This window comes from Neopsephotus bourkii, unplaced genomic scaffold (genome assembly GCF_033783945.1).
Source record: "Neopsephotus bourkii isolate Nb327-2 ecotype Australia unplaced genomic scaffold, CSIRO-AGI_Nbou_v1 NB_107, whole genome shotgun sequence".
Taxonomy (NCBI): domain Eukaryota; kingdom Metazoa; phylum Chordata; class Aves; order Psittaciformes; family Psittacidae; genus Neopsephotus; species Neopsephotus bourkii.
The window spans coordinates 11,743,706-11,760,251 of NW_026900624.1; the positions used below are offsets into that span (position 1 = coordinate 11,743,706).

Genomic DNA, 16,546 nt, shown 5'->3' on the forward strand with positions numbered 1-16,546 from the left:
TTTTTTTTTCAGTGCAGGCCAAAATGCTGCAAGGGCACATTGCTAGCTCATCTTCAAACTGCTGTCCACCATGTTCCGAAGATCAGCAAACACTACTTTCCAGACAGCCAGTCGTCAGCCTATATTAGTTGTATGAGGCTTTTTCTCCTAATGTTCAGGACTTCGCATTTCTCCTTTTTGACCTTCTTGAGCTTCCTGTCAGTTTTTTCTTCAGCTTGTTGAGGTTCTGATTCACAGCACAATCATCTGGTGAATCAACCACTCATCGCAGTTTTCTATCAACTGCAAACTTGCTGAAACTGCACTCTGTCCCATCATCCAGGTTGTTGTCAAAGGTATATCGTATTGGCACTACTAGTGCCACTAGTGACTGGCCTCCAGATGAGTCTCATGTTGCTGATCAAAACATTTTGAGAGCAGCAGCTCAGTCAGTTTTCAGTCCACAGTCCATTTAAGTAGTCCACATTTCCTCAGTTTTTAAATGAGGATGTTGGGAAACAGTGTTGAAAGGCCTGCTAAAATCAAGATAAAAAAGCATCCATTCCTCTCATCCATAAAGCCTGTTATTTTACCTAAGAAAGCTATCAGGAGATCAGTCATCTCCAAATATATGCTTAACAGTCCCATCACTTTCTTGTCCTTAATATGTTTAGAAAGAGTCTCCATAAGAGTGTGCTTTATCAGTGTTGTTGGACTGTTCCTCTGCCTCTGTCTTTGATTGATACCAAACTCTGCTTTATGGTGATAAAAACAGCCTTTTACTCATCTACAGTATTCAGTACATAAAGTCTTCTGCCAAGACAGGTTAAGTGAGTAACTGATATATGTAACAATCCAATGGACTGATGCTCCAGATTGATGGACAGTGAATTGATTCTTTTTATCCTGAAATTCAAAGCCTCATTTGCCTACTTGCTTAAACTATGAAATTATGGCAGTAATATAAGCAAAACTTCAGCCTTCTAGACCTAACTGAAGCTTTTTTCGAATATTAAAGTGTGTATTGAGTGGCCTACACTTATCTTACGAATGGCACTTGGATCTTGACCTGTGTGCTCTATTGGTATATTTTGACTGAGAGCAAGGTTTCGATGGAATGAAGTGATGTATTCCTGCTATCAATAAAGCAAAAATCAACACCTGACAAAGACAACTTAAAATAGTGAGAAAGTAATCTAGGCTATACATTAATATCTTCTGGAAATTGGTCTTATAAATGAGTGAACAAAAGAGCAGTAAGGGGGTACCATATAGCACAGTATTTCCAAGCTCTGCTATGGGCTTCCTGTGTTACTTTGGGTAAGGCTATCAAGACTGCTGTTTTATAATGGTTTATGGAACAGTTTTGTTTGTATTCAACCTTCTCTGAGACTCTAAGTAGTGCATGATTTAAGAGAAAGGGAAAAACTTGGATTTCTCTGTGGCTTCCATCTATGACAAAAGCAGTGCTGTGGTTAGATTGCATGCTGGTTGTCAATTATAACAGTGAAGTAATATTTAGAGAAATAAAACTGTACAAAGGATATCACGCTGCTTCCTAACAGTTCAGTTCCAAGTAGCTAGTATTTTACAGTTGCTTTGATGTATGCACACCACTCTTCAGGTTGTGTATTAATAATGCTTGAATTATAAGAAGTGAATGCATTCAGCAGCAGTGATGGATGCATATAAGCTCTTCAAATAATAACACAATGGGGTTTTTTTCATCACAGGAAATGTTAAAGGATGAAGTGCGCACATTAACCTATAGAAACTCAATGTATCACAATAAACATGTTTTTAAAGATAAGATTGTCCTTGATGTTGGAAGTGGCACAGGAATCCTCTCCATGTTTGCTGCAAAGGCAGGAGCCAAGAAGGTATATGGGGTAAGAAGACTTTCTGTCATATTTTGAGTTTGCACATTTTGCCTGAGAACGTCTTGGTGATTTACCTTTTCCTGTTTGTCTTGGTTGGAAATTCTCCTCCCCAAGCTCTTGTATGGCTTGATTTACAGTGACTTCAGTGGAGTTGTCTTGCTTTCCATGACTTGCAGTAGTGTGCCTTTTGCAAATTTAGAAACAATGTATTTTCTGTGTGTGAATCTTCGATGATCTGCTACATATCCATATTTCTTCTTGGCTGCAAACAACAAAGTTAAAGGGACTCACACTCAGCGGAGTCAAAGGAAATATCTTGCTTTTTTAAATTCTGAAGTTCTGCAACTTTGTAGCCTTGGAACCTAATTTCTTTAATACACTTTTCCTTGTACATTACAACTCAGCAAATTATACAAGAAAGCATTTGCATGTTTTCTGTGCCAACAGTAATGCTTTTCAGAGGCAGAAAGGTACATTGAACTTCAGAAGCACAAACACGCAGTTCTCTGCAGGGAAGTCATTAAAGAGAGCACATACTTGCTTTTAAGTATATTGAGAGCTATTTGTACTGACTCTAAAATTACAAAGACAATTTCTTTTAGCTTTGGACTTCTGTTTGTGTCCTGCAGACACAACACAATGTAGAAAAGGTCAAGTAGATTCTTTGCGTACTTCTTCAAAAAATTGCTTGCTAAAACTCAGTTTGCTACATGTGTGCATTTGAAGGCACTGACATAGCTAAGTATCAAAACTATCATATTTATTCCTGGTAATGATACATGAACTAGCAGGACTCCTGTTGAATTCTCAGGCTTGTATTTTCAAAGTCCAGTGTTAATTCTGAGTGTCTCATCTGAGTATCATCTGAGTATTAGACTAGAGCATGGATGTATAGATAGGAAATCAGAAGGTGCTGGCAAAATTTTGGGAGTTTAAACATGAGAATATACAGAGTTGGCAGCTAGAATGTATTTCTTGTAAACCAAATACACAAACTCAGTGCCTCAGGAGGAATAAACCTGTAGCTTTCTCTGATGCAGGTATGCAGGTCTCATGCAAGGATATTGCAGTGCTGTAAAAATATAAGCATATACAAAATGATGATGCTGTCTCTCAGATCCCTGGCCATATGGTCTTCTTCCCTCCCTTATGCTGGCACGGGTGCTTATTTGATTCTACAGTGAGCCAGCTCACTGGCAGCAAATTCACCCAGTAAAAGAAAAGTAAATAGTTTTCCACAGGTCTGTGTTTGTTGGTTGTTTTTTTTTCCTGCTTTGGACTACTTTACAGTTCAGGCCATATTCCAGGCATTTATAAAGCTCATTAGAACATCAGTGTCAACTCATCCATGGATTTTTCAGCACTGAAGCTGGGGGGAGTGTGCTATGCAGGAAACAGCTCTCAAAGGATCTCACCTAGGTGTGAAACTCCTCTGCTACAGCCTAAGAGTTTTGACCTTCTTGCCACATGAGCTACCTCAGCATGAGTCTCAGCAAGATATGGAGTTGTGTTTGCATTGGAAAAGCAGATATTTCAGAGATCTGGAAGTGGCAATCTTACTGTCAAACTCAGAATTTATGGTCCTATTCACAAAAATTGCAATGGAAACTGTGAGTGTTCCTTTTGAAAAGCAAACATTTGCCATAGAGCCAAGATGTTCCAGTTACTTCTCTACAGTTAGATGTGATTTTTCAAATAGCATGATGTAGGAACTGCTGACAAATGCAAAGTGTTGGTTTTTTGACTGCAGCGCCACTGAAATCACTCCTCAGATTTGAGAATTTGAACTTTTTCTCAGGTTCATCCACTACCCTGTCTGGTTCTTCTTATCCCTTTTTACTCACTGTTGGAACTTAATTCTTGTTACTACCTCAGCCAACTGCTAGAACAGTCTGGGTCTTGAAGAGGTGTAAAGCTTAGAATCACTGACTCATAGAAAGGTTTAGTGTAGAAGACCTCTGGAAGTATCTAATCCAGTCTCCTACTCAAAGCAGATTGAAATTTAAAACTGTACCAGGTTGCTCAAGGCCTTGTCCTGTCCAATTTGAAAGATCTCCAAGGATATGGAGACTCTAAATCCTCTCTTGGAACCTATTCTAGTGCTACAGTCAGCAGGTATTCCCCTTGCTACAGTTCATGAGCACTGACTTACCCTGTCATTGTGCACTTCAGAGAAGAGTTTGACTTTGTTTTCTCTGCAAGCCCTTTTTAGATAGTTGAAGTTAACTATTGGATTGGGAGAATCTCTTTTACAAGCTGAACAGAACCAGCCCCCTCAGTTTTTCTTCTTTCTTCATATGCTCTGACCTTTGACCATTGTGGGAGGATGACAGTAGACTGTGCAATGGTGTTCATCTATTTGGGGAGCTGTTGTAAGTCATGTAGAGATAAGATTGGCATGTGGATATTGGTACTCGGGAGGGGTGACTGAGGGATAGAAAAATACATTCAATTATCCCTTGAAAACTTGGCTCATCTGCTTCATTTAGTCATACAAAATTTGGGGCAGTCACTGAAGTAGAACTGTCTGAATTCTATAGTATTTTCAGATGAACAAGACAAGTATATGTAAGAAGAAGGTAATCAGACACATACAATTGAGGGACATGTTAGATGCTATCTGATTCATATAAAAGGTGGTGATGAGGACACAGCCCAGGGGAGAACTGTGGGAGTGTGGTGGCTCTTTCAGGGAAAGACTCCAGTAGAAGAGGAGGCATTGGCAGCATTAGGTTATAGAGATGAACATACACACACAGAACTAGATAGAGCTGAAGAAACTCACAGGTCCCTCACGGGTCCATACTGGCACCACGATTATTTAATATCTTCATTAATGACATAGACAGTGGGATTGAGTTCACCCTCAGCAAGTTTGCACATGACATAAAGCGGAGTGGTGCAGTTGATATACTTGGAGGAAGTGATGCCATCCAGACAGACCTTGAGAGGCTTGAGAATTGCACCAGTGTGAACCTCATGAAGTTCAAGAAGGCCAAGTGCAAGGTCCTTCACTTAATCAGGGCAATCCCCAATGTCAGTACAGACTGGGTGATGAATTGATTGAGAGCAGTACTGCAGAGAAGGACTTGGGGATACTGGTGGATGGAAAATTGGGTATGAGTCAGCAGTGCATGCTTACAGGTTAGAAAGCAGATTGTATCCTGACCTGCATAAAAAGAAGCATGGCCAGCAGTTGAGAAAGGTGATGCTCTCCCTCTACTCTGCTCTGGTGAGACTTTGCCTGAAGTACTGTATCCAGCTCCAGGGTCACAAGTACAGAAAAGACATGGGCCTGTTATAGTGAGTCTAGAGAAGGGCCACAAAAAATATCATGGAGCTGAAACACCTCTCCTGTGAACAAAGACTGAGAGTTGGGCTTGTTCAGCCTGGAGAAGTCACTGGGGAGACAATAAATGTGGCCTTTCAGTGTATAAAGGGGGCTTATAAGAATGATGGAGAAAGACTTTTTACAAGAGCCTATAGTAATAGGACAAGCGGCGATGGTTTTAAACTGACAGAGGGTAGATTTAAACTGGATATAAGGAAGAATTTTTTTATTTGAGGATGATGAAACCCTGGAACAGGTTGGTAGATGCCCCATCCCTGGAACTGTTCAGTCCAGGTTGCATGGGGCCTTAAGCAACCTAGTGAAAGATGCTCCTGCCCATGGCACTAGATGATCTTTAAGGTCTCTTCCAACGCAAATAATTTTATGACTGTAAACTGAGGTACTGACATATTTCGTTGGAATACAGTTTTTGTAAAATCCAAATGCTTTGTAATAGTGGACAGATTTGAGCAGATTACTGACTTGAAAGAGAATTGGGGGAAAGCCTGACAACACTTTTTATTTTTTCTTATTTCTTCACCTACAGAATTCAGTGTTTTCTTTTTTTCTGAAATGAGTTGCTTTTTAAAATGGATTTGTACCACAATACAGAATCCAAGTCAAAGTAGAGACAAAAAGCTTTAGACATCCTAAAGCAAATTTATTTTCTGAAATACATATTCCTTCCTGTAACATTTGAATAGGGTTTTTTAATTATTTTGCTTCTTTGAGAATAAAGCTGATTTGGGGAACTCATAGTCATTTGTGAAGTATAACTTTTTATTTCTTTGCATCTTTTTCTTTAGAAAGGTTGGAAAGCCACCTCCAAAAACCTACATACTCATGCTTTATTAAAAAAAAATAGTCCAAGACAAACAGAAACAATGGACTATGAAAATGACAGACAGATGTGAATACAGACAGGAAAAATGAGTATGTTGTAATGGTGTAAGTATAGATGAGGCATATAGTCTATAGAGTTTACAGTAAGGAAAGAAGCAGCTGATCAGAGAAAAAGGACAAAGTTCTCTCTAAGGGATTTGTCCCTTGGACTCTTTGGACTATCACTCTGGTGTTCCTTTCTACATGCCATTTTTGATTTATATTCAGGCAATCGAGTCAGACATCTTATGGAGTGGTTTGCATCCACAGGCAAGCTAAGTAGAATTAATGCTCATGTTCCCATGGGGACAGGGATCGCTATTACGACTGCTATTATGTCTAGCTGTTTCATGGGCTATATAAAAAGAATACGTCCTGCCATCTGTGGTTGTCGTCACAGGGGTCAAGAACAATTTGGCTTTTAGAGATTAAATGGAGATCACTAGACATATAAAACATTTCACTAGAGATAATATAATTCTATTTGACATTGACATAGGGGGATTAGAGAGACAAGGATTATACAAAGTATTATTGGAAGTTTAGTGTCAAATTTGAAAGAGGGAAATTAGAAAATCATTTAGTGACTACTAATCTGGCCCTCTTGATTTTACAAGGGCACAAACCCCAGAAATCTTGAAAAGATATCAAAGGTCATTGCAAACATAAGCTGTTATGATAGGAGTCAGATTTTAACAAATTTAAGGGCAAATCTAAAGCTAGAGCATACTTTGTATTCGTTTCCTAGTTAAAGAACAGAACTGGTCATGGGAAAAACATGCAGATCTGGATGGTTTTGTAAATACAACAATTTCAGTCATTTCTTATGTGTAACGTGTCTGTTCTTTGTTTGTTGTTTTTTTTTATAGCTTGTATTGCCAACGTTGATAAATTTTTCACAGAGAGAATTGCTTCTTGACACAGACTAGTGTTGGCATAGTTTGAATTTAACATTATTCACAATGTTTGAATGCATTTTGTTTTAAAATACGTGAGGAAATGTAGCACCATGCAAATTCATTCTCTTCAGCAGTTGTGTGTTGGTTTTTTTTTTATTATTTCTATTCTGAAGTAGCAGCAATAAATTTATATTATTAATAAATTATGTAATTTTGTTTTAGGAGCTCTTTTTTCCTCATTTCAATAGTTTTAAAAATAATCTTTTCTATATGAGCCACTTTAACTCGAGCACAGACTGCAGTTTAAATATTAAGGTATTATTGATCATGATCCTGCCCACACAGGTTTTACTCTTTATCAGTGGTGATACATACTTTGTAGAGTCTGTCCTGCCTTCAGTAGATTTTGGTTTTATTCATATATCTGAGATTTCTAGCACATATTTACTCTTCCTCTTGCTTTTCTTTTTTTCTTGTTTTCCTAGATCGAATGCTCAAGTATATCTGACTATTCAGAAAAAATTATCAAGTCGAACCACTTGGACCACAGTAAGGCATATATAAAAATATTTTGTTCAGGAGAAAGAGAAGATGACTGTTGCACTTTTTCTGTTTAATTTATGTTGTGTCGTTTATATGTAAATAGTAATTTTGCATAATTTACTTATGTAAATGAAAAACTAAACACCTCATTCTAGGCACTACAGCAGGTCTTCATAGGAGAAGTTACTTTTACATTTACTTCTAGGCTTACAGACTACAGAAGCAAGTAGGACTTGTCAATGGGCAGTTTGGTTCAGCAAAGTAGGCAGAAGGCCCCATATTAGAGCTGAACTTTTCAAACTAATTTTGCCATTTAAATTCCACTTTATTTCTTATAGAATCGAAACACATTGAAATTGAAATAAGGTTCAAAGCAAAATGTATTTCATACCTATACACATTTTTCACTAGGAATTTTTTCTGACTTCCAACTTTAAAAAATACTTTTTGAAAAAGCATATTGAAATAAACACACTCATATAAATTAAAATGTTCAATTCTGAGAATAATGGTATCAGAGAAAACTTCTATTTTTTCCTTGAAAACTGTTGGCATTTCCCGGGATGTGGAAACCCTTCAATTAAAAAAAAAAAATATATTAGAAATACTCCAAAATAATCTCCAACAAGCTCCATTTCATACCTTCAATCTTCTTCCAAATCACTGTACATAAGATATGTTTGTAACAATCTAAAAAAATCAGGGCCTTTTTAACTGAGGCTGTCAGACAGTTCTTGTTTGGAAGTATTTCTGTGGACTTGCCTTTGCTGCAGAGCAGTGTTGGTCATAGCTGACTAGAGTGTATAATTTGCCCCCACGTTTACCTGTGTCTGAGCTGATGCTATGCTAGCACATGCACAGGGATAAATTTTTGTTATGATTTAGATCTGTTCTAATTTTTATTGCTGTCACTCGCAGCTTCTGACTAACACAGAGATGTTTGGGAGGAGAACTGATTGTAGAGAATGTGCTTTACAGTGTGTAGTGTGAAAGAAACAGCAGCGACGTGGGATGGAAGAGGCCAGACGGTGTATGCAACTTTTGGTTCAGGAAAAGAAGGAAGCCAAGGACCCGAGAATACTGTCCTCCACAGGAGGGATAGGGCAGTGAAACAATGAGGTGTTGACCTCAACTTGGTTATCCTGTACCTTTGGTGCAGAGCCCAGAGTGGCCTTTCATGAAATAGCTGTACAAACAGCACACCACAAATCAATTCATTTTTGTATTTCCAGCAACGGGAATTGTGTGTGAAGGGATCATTGTCAGAATAAATAAGAAGGATCCATTATGCTCCAGAGTTTGCAGAAGGTGTTCACCTCTGCTTCTTCCTCCTGTTTCTCCAAGGAGCAAATCCTTGGAAAAACTGTAGAGGAAGAAGCAGAGACCTCTTCCCTTTGGCAAAAAGAGAACTTGCCTGGGCAGGTTCAGCAGTCTATCCAGTTGCAGTTGGGTCTCCAATATAGACAAATGACACAACTGAATGAACATTTACACTTATCTACATTCACTTTTATTTTAATACAACCAGGTACTGAGACAAACGATCTTGTTGCTTATGGAAAATTTTTCTTTTCTTCCCCCATAATTGTTTAGAGAAATGCAGAGTCAGCAAACGGGGCTATACCAAAAGAAAAGTCACTATTTTCAGAACAGACACAATACAGCTGGGACAGCACAGTCTGTTCCCACATGATGCCTGATGAAGATATTTCATCAAAATGAAGGGAGGTGCAAGAAACCTGTGCTGCTGCTGCTGCTTACACTGTGACTGTTCTAGGTACAAACAGAGGGCTTCAAAGTCTGCAGGTGTGTCACTCTGGCAGCTGTCAACAGTGCTAAAATTCAGTAAAAAAAAAATAGTGGTAATGAAAGTTCTTGGGAGAAAAAAGATCTCATGAATGGAGCTTATAGATGTGAAGAATCTTTAGTGTAACAGCAGATGTACTATTGACCTACTAAATGTGAAAGGAAGGACTTTAAAGAATGGGAAGGGTAAGAGAAATCTGCTCTTTTCCAATCAGATTGCTCTTAAGAGTTAATACTTTGTGTTACCACTTTGAATTGAGGTGTTCCAAACTTCTTAGGGGGCTGATTTCGATTAAAATTTGCTATGCAAATAAAGTGGCCACGTTTGGTTAGGATAATACTAGTACTGCGTGAATATTAGAAGGTTGAAACCTCTTTTTTGCTGGGTTGAGTTCTAAAACTCACTCAACCCACACTAACACCTAGCTCTAGCTATATGAAAGTACCTTCATCTTCCTCAAACCGAATGTTGAGAATTTTCATCAGTAAAAATTGCCATAATTAAAAATTGACATTAAGAGTAATATAATAATCTTATTAATTATTAATGAAATGTAAAATATTCCCTACTCATTTTATTCCCGAATTTCAAGTGCATCCATTACCTTGTTAAGGAAGAATATAGAACCATGAGACTTTACAAGCTGCAAACTGTTTGTTCAAATAATTTATAATACTTTTGTAAGTAGGAAGCATTTGTTTAAAATGCAAGAATGATTAGTGAATTGTGTAGTGATCCTAAAACAAAAGTATTTGTTACCACTAAACTAAATATGGACCAGCATTTCATTTTTTTCTTTAAGCAAAATACCTGGTTTAGTATCAACCAGTTGGATTACTTCTTGTTGATTTCTTTTGCAGTGCCTACCCCGTCTCCTATAAGTGGTATTTAGTATTGCCAGTAATTTAAAGCAACTGTGTTATAGTGTCCATGAGGATCTGGTATTTTACTGCATCAAAATTCTAGCAACCTTTTTAATTTCCTTGAAACTAATTTGGTGACAAAATACCTGACAGCAATATTTTCCAGCAGTCACTCTAGATAGCTGTGGAAAGTTGTGCAAGTCCAAACCAGGCAAAAGATTCAGAGTGAGAATACCAGTATGTTATAGAAGATTCTATCATGAAGCAGAAGGGAATGAAAAATAACTTTTCATGACAGAAATGTGTTTGTACACACTTTCTTGTTTGTGTATTATCAGGCTAAATCTACCTTACTCAGTTAGGTCAGCTCCCCAGAATTCATGGAAGAAATAGGCCTTAGTTTCTTTATTGTAAAGCTAGCATAGTATGTTTGGAAAGCGGCTGAAAATTAGATTCTACTTCCATAAATCTCTAATACCACAGTGAAGAGATCATGTATGTGTAACCCTACAGGGATGCTTAAAGGATTCTAGGTGGATTATTTGCATTACTTTGCCAATAATACAGACATCTTCCAAATTCCAAAGGATATGTAAAGTGAGATCAGGCAGGTATCCAGGTAAGCCTGTTCTCCTGTTGCTTTTACATATGACTGTTATTTTGTTTCAGTTTTGGTTTTGTTTGTACTGGGTTTTTTTGTTAGTTGGTTTTTGTTTTGGTTTTTGTTTGTTTATTTTGTTTTGGTTTTGTTTTTTATTTTCATTGGTGTTTTTTGGTTTGGTTTGGTTTTTTTCTTTTATACTGATATTAAAACACAAGTAGTTTTAAAATAGGGTAAGATCCATTGAGGCACATGGAGTTACCCCTTATCTACAGGCATTGAAGAGCAGAATCATATTAAAAAGGTCAGCCTGACATTCACCAGTGAGGAACTTAGTTGGGTTTTTTTTTATGTGAAACATATTTGTTTGGATTCTTTTTTCAGTAATCACAATATTTAAAGGTAAAGTGGAAGAAGTTGAATTACCTGTGGACAAAGTAGACATCATCATCAGCGAGTGGATGGGTTACTGTCTGTTCTATGAGTCAATGTTAAACACAGTCATCTTCGCACGAGACAAGTGGCTGGTAGGTGGTCTGCATGTCATACTCCCTGCTGGAGCAGTCATAATCTATTTTCTGACTACAAGGCTTCCCTCTCCTACTGTCACCACAGCAAGACACAGTTACATCTCCAAGTGCCATTTCTTAAGCTTTAATAAAAAGATTAACAAGGGAATCTCTGTGAAAGAGCTTTGCTTTTGATTAACTGCTGGTGAAACTTGTATAGGCACTATCTAATGACGTTGCTACAGGCTGCAAGAGTTGCTGAGGTTAAAGCTGATGTGACAATCTGCAGGAAAACAATAAAGGCATGCAAGGGGTACTTGTCTGGTTTTTGTATGTGCAGTTCAAAATGTAATGTCTTTGTCAGGTGAATAGATTACGAGATCCATTTCCCCACAATTCATCAACAGAAACCTGGAGGGCTAATGTTTCCAGACCGAGCTGCTTTGTACGTGGTAGCAATTGAAGACAGACAGTACAAGGACTTCAAAATTCACTGTGAGTAAATGCCTAAAAGTAACACTCTTCTATGTTTATTTCCCTAAAGTATTTGATTTACTCTGGCCTTCTGTAAACTCTTTGCTGGTAAAGTTTTAAAAAAGCCAAGAAATCATCCTGACCAGGCCAGAATTCCAATAGAAACTGAAACACTGAGAAAGCTCTAGTTTAATGAGAAATTGAGGGAACTTGTAGTAATGTGAAGTGCGCAAAGGAAAGGTTCATGAATAAATGGATGTAGACCTTGTGCAGAGTTATATTGATACTTCTACCTCTATTTTACAATGTGTATTTTAGTATATTTAGTTTTGTTGTTTTGATCAACACATCATCCCACATAATCGCCATTAAATTTGGTAATATTCTTTAGCTATCCAGGTGCTAGTTTCTGTTTTTAAAGAAGAATTAATAAGATGCAAATGAATTTTTAATGTTATAAGCCTGGAAAAAATATCCAACTAATAAGCTTGTCAAGAAGAAGAAAAAAAAACCCCAACTTTTTATTTTTTAGGTTTTTAAAACACTTCATGTGATAATTTTAAAATTAAAAATTTCCATTTTACTTTAATGTGAAACAAAAAAAAAAAGTTCCAAATTTCCTTTTTATTTACTTCATGGACGCATAAAGTTGACTTTACATTTAGGTTTTCTTTGAGTTTTCATTCAATAAGTGGTGCTGTTAGTGACCTCTACAGGTCACCTAGTCCAGCCTCTTGCTCAAAGCAGGCCAGACTTCACAGTTAAAGGAGGGCACTCAGTGCCCTAGCGTGCAGTCAGGAGATGGGGATTCCTTTGTTCACAGGCTGAAGTATCCTCATGAGTTAACATGCTTTGGAATATCCAGTCAGAATTTTCCTTGCTGAAACTTGCCTTCCTTGTCTCTTGTTATCTGAAGAGAGTCTGATGTTATCTGTGTTGCTGTAGCAGCAGATAGCAGTTAAATCCCACCATTAGCCTTTGCTGTCCAAGGTTAAGCAAACCCAGTTTTCTTGGACGCTTCTCATATCTTAGCATGTGATTCACTGTCATCACCTCAAGGTCATACTCATGATTCACATTCAACTGGGTGTCCCCCAAGTCACCTAAATTTGGATTTATTTGATCAAAGTAGTTTTGATGAAATAAGTTCTACATTATTTCACCCTCTTTTTTATTTTGTTCTTTTTTTGTTTCTATTTATTTTTTAAAGCTGGCCAATTTCACTTAATGGCATTTTCAATTAGGGAAAGAAAAAAAATCACAAAATTCCTAAGCACTTTTATAAATGAAGGATACATGCAAAAACTTGGGTGTAATTAATGAGTTCAGTCAACCTGTAAATGAAAATGCCTAACTCCTTATTCCTTCCCTTTCAGCTCCTCTCAGAAAAGAAAGTTTGGTGTTTCGGTAATCAAATTCAGTGCCAATACACAGAACTGCCAATGGGTCAGAACTGCTGTTTTGGGTCAAAAGCAAGCCCAGTGCTGTGGGGCAGTGACAAGAAGTCTGTGTAGGTGCCACGGACAAATATATCTACTTCTCAAGCACAGCCTAGATTTTTCCCTTTTTCTTTTGAATTTATAAATTCAAAAGTATGTGTGAGGCATCCATTCTCTAAAGGAATCAAAGCTATTTCAGCCTAAGAAATTCCCTTATGCCTTTTTTATTTTAGCTTTGAACCCTTTCCTTTCTAAGCCTAGAACCTTTTCCTTTTCTCAGAGACAATACACCTGCTTTCAACTTACCTTTTCATCTTAAAAAAAAAAGTTTCAGATTCTTTTTATTTTCTCTAGGTGTTGTTTCCATTTAAGGCACTTTCTTTTCTGATTTCACCTCTAATTTCTCTCCCCGCCTCACTTTTTATAGCTCTGTGTCTTTTTCATTTATTTCCATCTCACTACCCATGTGCATCATCATTTTGTCTCTCTTTTCAGCTTATAAATCCTTGATGCTGTCTCCTTGGATTTCAGTTCTTCATCTTTCTTTTTTTCCTCTTATGTTGGATGGAGTCTTGCCTTCATGTGAGATTCAGGGCTAAGCATTATAAAGGGTGTTCAGGAACTCTTGTATTTAGTAAGAAAGAATTCAATATGAGGTTTCTAAAAAGTCTGACTTCTAATTTCTCAAACTTTATTAGTGCCACAGAGTACTGCTATAGTCTACTCTGATTGTCTGAAAATGTAAAACATAATTTTTAACTCCTGTGACAGGTGTCTGTCTAATACAGATTGTAGCATACATTTCAAAAACATCCTATATAAGCTGAAGTACATCAAGTGATGGAGGCCCCAGAAACTCTGTTGGTAAATTGTTCCTTCAGGGTTTCTTAGTTGATCTGTTCTGAGTAACCACATAAAAACGTATGGCTTCTATAAATGCAAACTGAAGTTCCCATATGCTCATGGTGCTTGAAATGCAAGTTTTGATCATCAGCTCCCCTGAAACACTGAGAAACAGCTCAATAAAGAGATAACATATCAACATACTCATGTTCAGATTTGTTGTGATTTATAAATATGGAGATCTTTTGCTCGTATTACATTTTTAATTATAGTCCTCTGGGAATGGCAGTAGCTGAAATGCTATGCTCTTAAGAAACAAGACATTTCAAACATGCTCACTATTACTGTTTATCAGTTTACCTTGCTTGTGTTCCAAAAGTTTTTTAAAAGCTCACAGTATTCAGTTTAGACTTGCACATGGAGCACTGAATCATATGATTCATAAGACCAAGATTTCACTTTTTTGAAGGCTTTTGTTTTCATTTTGTTGAGCAGTATTAAGAGCAAAGCCAGTGTACTTTTCAACATTTTCATTTTGTTCAACGAAAAATACACTTAAAACCAAACCAAGGTAAGAAGCATTTATCAAAACAATGAGAAGAACAATTCAAATAAGTTCATTATTGCTTTTGTATCTTTTAGAAAGTGCACATTTTGATTTTTTGTTATGATGTACATGCAGATTGAATTTTGGTTGCCCCAAATATTGAAAAGCACCTGTAATTCTAGTCCTGTCAGTAATTCACTTGCTGAAACTAAGGCTACTTAAATAATTAAAAGAGCATGCAAACTGCTGATTGAATAGCAATCTATTAAAAAAAAAAGGAAATATTAACAAAAATGGATAGGAAAGGATTGAATAACCTTAGTAGCTATTCCCCAGTCTCAATATGACATATTATATGATTTTGGGCAACACTCTCAATTGTCTGTCAAAAAGCCATGAAAAACATCAAAAAATCTCAAACACAGTTTTGGAGACACCAAAAAGAAGGCCTACTTTTTCGAGATGTGTACTAAGATGTCTGTTGAGGGTTTATTTTGTCATAAGCGTATTATCTGTAAAATAGCAATGATGGCATAGACAACTGGGGCAGGAAGCAAAGAGCAAAAGAGCAGAGCTGAAAGTTAGGGGGTGGTAGAAATTCTTTCAAATGAAAGACACATTGAGAAACATATTTTTATTATTACTGCTAATCTTTGACACATTCATTTGCATTGACAGGGTGGGAGAATGTGTACGGCTTTGACATGACCTGTATTAGGGATGTTGCCATGAAGGAGCCTTTGGTGGACATAGTAGATCCAAAGCAAGTGGTGACCAATGCCTGTTTAATAAAGGTTTGGTAATTCCAAATATACCTAATTATGAATGTTTACATCTAACTGCAGGATTCTTTGGACATCTGCTGCTTGTGTTTTACTGCTATCTTTGTGTGCTTCTAACTAGCTGCAGAAGCCATCATCATAGAATGATATTGCACTAAGAAGGAAAATAATAGTGCAGTGTTAAATTAGTTACTAGTATACTGCACATGCCCAATACTGTCACTTGAGCTAAACATGAATGTTGGTACCTTGATCACTTACGGAATACCCAAAAGCAAGATGCTTCTTGTGACTCTGTACTCATCTGGCTGCTGCTAACTGTAACTTAAGACTCTTACAAATTATACGTGTGCAAATACTGGATAAATAGAGATATGGTGGATTTACATATGAACTTTAATTGCCCTACCTTCTTGCAAATAGAAGTTTGAAAGTACTGATGGAATGTTGCTGAGGAGAAGGGCTGTATTAATTCTGTTTGCAGTAAAAAAGACTGAAGCATCAGCTCTGAGAAACAACTCTAATTTACTCCAGAGCATGAGATCAGAATTGAAACCTAACTTATTTGTATAAATTCCTAATTCTTAGCCCTATCTAGAATATTACTGTGCTCTCCCAGCCCCAACATCTGCAGCCAAAGGTTAGTTTGTACCCTGTTCTACAAATAAGACAGAATGGCCGCTACTCCCTCTTCACAAGACCATATTAAGAATCCATATCTCTTCACAAGAGAATTCATAGCTGCAGGAACATATTGAAAGACCTAGAATTCCTTCCATGTGTAGGAACGAGCCTTATGTGTGAGGACTGCTCTCATGAATAATCTCACAGCAGTCAGGTCTATGAATCCAAGAGTGTGCTCATTTATTCCAAAGACTCAGTTCTAACTTTTCCCTTTCGCTTTTTGCCAGTAACAAATACAGCATTAAGTATTCCCATATGCCAAAAGGAAAGACATACCATTAATCTGCAGAAACTTTACTGAAAGCAGCAAAAAGGAACAGAAGTAAAAACTCTATGTGAGTATGTATGCACACACAGTCCATCTGCACTGAGGGGAACACAAGATGGTTGTGTCCGAAAACAGCCTGAGCCAGAGCAATGTGAAATTGCAATGCACAGGAAATAGGCAGCTATTTAGACTTCACAAAATATGTCTGGAGAGTG

At 37.2% G+C, this 16,546-nt stretch overlaps 1 protein-coding gene across 3 annotated transcripts in view; it reads left to right on the forward strand.

Moving 5' to 3' along the window:
• Positions 1–16,546, forward strand: part of PRMT8 (protein arginine methyltransferase 8) — a 58,671-nt gene that overhangs the window by 29,254 nt on the left and 12,871 nt on the right. For 2 of the 3 annotated variants that reach the window (XM_061360704.1, XM_061360724.1), the window contains exons 3-7: positions 1,713–1,868; positions 7,457–7,520; positions 11,170–11,312; positions 11,702–11,789; positions 15,276–15,391. In XM_061360704.1, the coding sequence (XP_061216688.1) occupies positions 1,713–1,868; positions 7,457–7,520; positions 11,170–11,312; positions 11,702–11,789; positions 15,276–15,391 (567 nt within the window). The remainder of the gene's footprint in view (positions 1–1,712; positions 1,869–7,456; positions 7,521–11,169; positions 11,313–11,701; positions 11,790–15,275; positions 15,392–16,546) is intronic. The other variant, XM_061360714.1, reaches the window with a different exon arrangement.